This window comes from Morus notabilis, unplaced genomic scaffold, assembly GCF_000414095.1.
Source record: "Morus notabilis unplaced genomic scaffold, ASM41409v2 Scaffold1960, whole genome shotgun sequence".
NCBI lineage: Eukaryota > Viridiplantae > Streptophyta > Magnoliopsida > Rosales > Moraceae > Morus > Morus notabilis.
The window spans coordinates 45,182-48,457 of NW_010368052.1; the positions used below are offsets into that span (position 1 = coordinate 45,182).

Below are 3,276 nucleotides of genomic sequence, written 5' to 3' on the forward strand. Positions count from 1 at the left end.
TACATTATTTTTCAGACCCAAACGATTCTCGTTAGAAATTCATTTGAAACATTTGACAATTTATTGGAAACAGAAACACTTGGGTTTACAAGCAGTCCTGAAGATCAAATTTCCAAACAACTAGGAAAATACACAATGAATTTATGGGATGTTGCCAAGCATAAAGCGTAGCGTTGAAGAAAAAGAATGTTATAAATCTAAAAACAATAATTGCTTATGTTCCAATGACCAGTGTTGGTGAAGAAAAGTTGATGAGCACAAATTTGGACCAAACTAGAAAAACCCACATGTTGAATGAATAAATATAAAATCTGTAACATTTTTCAATTTCTAAGTGGACAAAAACCAGTTTCTCTATCATGCAAAATCCAAGAACTATTTCTCAAGTATATATAGAATGGGAATCAATAGCAAAACTGACTCACCAAAAATGCAGAAGCTAAGATGTAAATAACCTATTCATCTCTTCCACCAAGCCAAACCCCAGCTAATTTATATTAACACCAAACCCTAAAGCATCTAAATCGCGGATCGGAAGGACCTTCCAAATCTGATCCCTAAACCCCTTTCAGTCCTGCAAGCTTTTCCTAGTATTCACATTCTTCAACAAAATATAGACGTGGTTATTTACACTATGGCCAATCATGAATGTCAATAGTTAGTAACCACTATAGAACTCCTCCCAAAACTCTTCTCAGATCAGCTTTCTGTTCTGCAGTAAGCCTTGAAGGATATCTGACATCGAATTTGATCCTCAAGTTTCCTTTCCTTCCAGGCTCCTTCGACATCGGCATTCCCTCATTTTGGACAACTTTCTCAGCCCCGGGCTTGATGATATCGTTTAGAGGGATCGTAAGGTTCCTTCCATCTAGGGTGATGAGGTCAAGGGTCTTTCCAGTGAGGGCTTCCAATAGAGTTATCTCCTGGTTCACCACTAGATCATTACCATCCCTCTTGTAAAGAGCATGAGGTTTCTCATCAACAACAAAAATTAAATCTGCGGGAATGACACCAGGCTCCTGGTTACCCTTCTCAGGAAAAGTTATCTTTGTGCCTTTCTTCCATCCAGGTTTTATCTCAATCGTTAGTATTTCCTCAACAGTTCGAGACCTACTGCAAGAGAGTTGCTCATGAGTCCAAAGTAATTGCAATAAAGGTAATTATTCACGGAAAATTACAGAATTATTCAGACACCTAAAGGAAACTGGCAAAGTCCAGTGCCGCTACTAGAATCGTGCATTTCTAACAAATAGATGTAAGATTTACCAAGCAGGAAAAAAAGGGCGTCTATGACTTGTCTATGTCAAGTAACTATGATAGAAAATAAAACTTTAAAAAAAAAAAAAAAAAAAAAGAAGGAATGCAAACAATAATTTTTCATGAGAAATCTAGTGTAGTTTTAATTAAGCATCAGAGCACAAAATACTATATAAATGTTGACAAATACTTTTTTGTTCCTTTATGCCGAAAAGTATGACGGCATATGCTTAGAACATATGATATAAGTACTCGGTCACAAATTTCCAAACAAGTCCAGTATATACAATTAAAAAGATTGATGGGACAGCAAACTTAGTCAGCTCCGATCTGGCAAAGTACAAGCTAGGTGTAAAATATAAAACTTCAGAACAAACTGAATCAAGGAGCTCTGATATGTCGTCTGGACATTGACGAACGCTTTATTCCACAAAGTAATGAACTAAAACCAAGTACTGGCGTCGGTAGCAGATATCTATCAAACTGTGACTCCCCTTTATGCATCCTCCTAGTACCGTGCTCCTTTTATGTGTGTCAAAATATTTTCCATTTTCTTTTTCTTTATCTAAATGTTTAGAGAACAACATCTTGTCTTCATTTGGAACTTTCAAATGGTTGCTTAACTTTCAGTCCTATCTATTCGAAATGCATGAAAAAACGTACTACACATCTTTCAAACTCATTTATAGGGCAACGTTTAACATTTGAGTTCAAATATTTGTAAGTTTTTAAGCATTTATGTTAGTTTAACATGTTTTATTTTGTTTTCATAGGTTGAAGCTAAAATAGAATAAAAGGAGCGAAAATTTGACTTCAAAACATACTTCAATATTTTGGGCATAACTTTGTCATCTGAAGTCCAAATGAGGTGATCTTTGTGGCATTGAAAAGATAAGAGATAGAGCCACAACTTCCATGAAGACACCAAACGCTAATTCGGCCATATAGAAGGCGAAAATCCTCCTCAAAGTCAGAAATCCGCTACAGCGGGCACTACAGCGGGCGCTGCGGCGGAAAAAACACCCGCTGCAGCGAGTTTGCCTGCGCCACTAGGGTTTTTTTTTTAAATCCTAACGGCACTGCAACGGGAAATTGATCCGCTGCAGCACCAATACACGTAATGCTGTCATTTTAGGGCTGATTTGAGGGGGATATAAAAGGCAAATGTTCTAAGAATCAAATTGGTGGAGGAAGAGAGGAAAAAGATGCATAAAATCCCTAGAGAAGAAGGAAGGTTAAGTTGAGTTCGGAAGGCCAATTAATTCGGGTAATCAAAATTAAGTTGCTTAATGGATATTTGATTCGGTTAGGCTAATAGGGATATTGTTTAACTGGGTTTTGCATACTATTTTGCCCGGCACTCGGAAGAGGGAGTGAAATTACCTTCGAAAACGTAAGATTAATGAATTGAGTGGAATTAGCTAGCATTGGCTTGATAGGATGAACATAGAAATAATAAGGTGAAGTTAAGTCCCTAGTACATGTGTGCATAGAAGTTTCCATATTTTATCTTGTTTTAGTATTTATATTTGTTTTAGTTCTACTTTTATTTCATTAAGATTTGGTTTGCTAGATAAAGTTAAGTTACGATAATTGCGGTACTTAGCGTCAATTTAACACTCAATCCCTATCGAGACAATACTCACTCACCCTACACTATAAAAACTTGACACCGTACGCTTGCGGGTGAATAAGTTTTTGGCGCCGTTGTCGGGGATTGACGTTTTAGATTGTTGCTAATATTGTGAGTAAGTAGCTTGATTTTCATTTAGGTGTTTCTTTACTTATTGATTATTATTTTGCTTTACTTTTCCTTGTTTTTAATTAGAATGTTTTTTATAGTTTTTATGTTGTTTTCCTAGTTTTTATTTATTTTGAGTGCTTTATTTTTGCGATGTACTTGTAAATGTCACATCGATTAGTCCTCTTAAGATTTGCTCAACGAGACTCGGAGCCGTTTTATAGTGCTTGGGATAGATATAAGGAATTGCTCATTGGGCTCCCCGAGCATGGACACTC

The 3,276-nt window shown here is 36.4% G+C and overlaps 1 protein-coding gene across 2 annotated transcripts in view; it reads right to left on the reverse strand.

Moving 5' to 3' along the window:
- Window positions 1-289: 289 nt before the first annotated feature.
- The window catches only part of LOC21393393 (dnaJ homolog subfamily B member 1), a 12,378-nt gene continuing 9,391 nt past the window's right edge, over window positions 290-3,276 (reverse strand). Inside the window, exon 2 of one of the 2 annotated variants that reach the window (XM_024176194.1) lies at window positions 290-1,110. In XM_024176194.1, coding sequence (XP_024031962.1) covers window positions 669-1,110 — 442 coding nt within the window. In that variant the 3' untranslated portion in view covers window positions 290-668. Of the gene's footprint in view, window positions 1,114-3,276 lie in introns of both variants that reach the window. The other variant, XM_010114280.2, reaches the window with a different exon arrangement.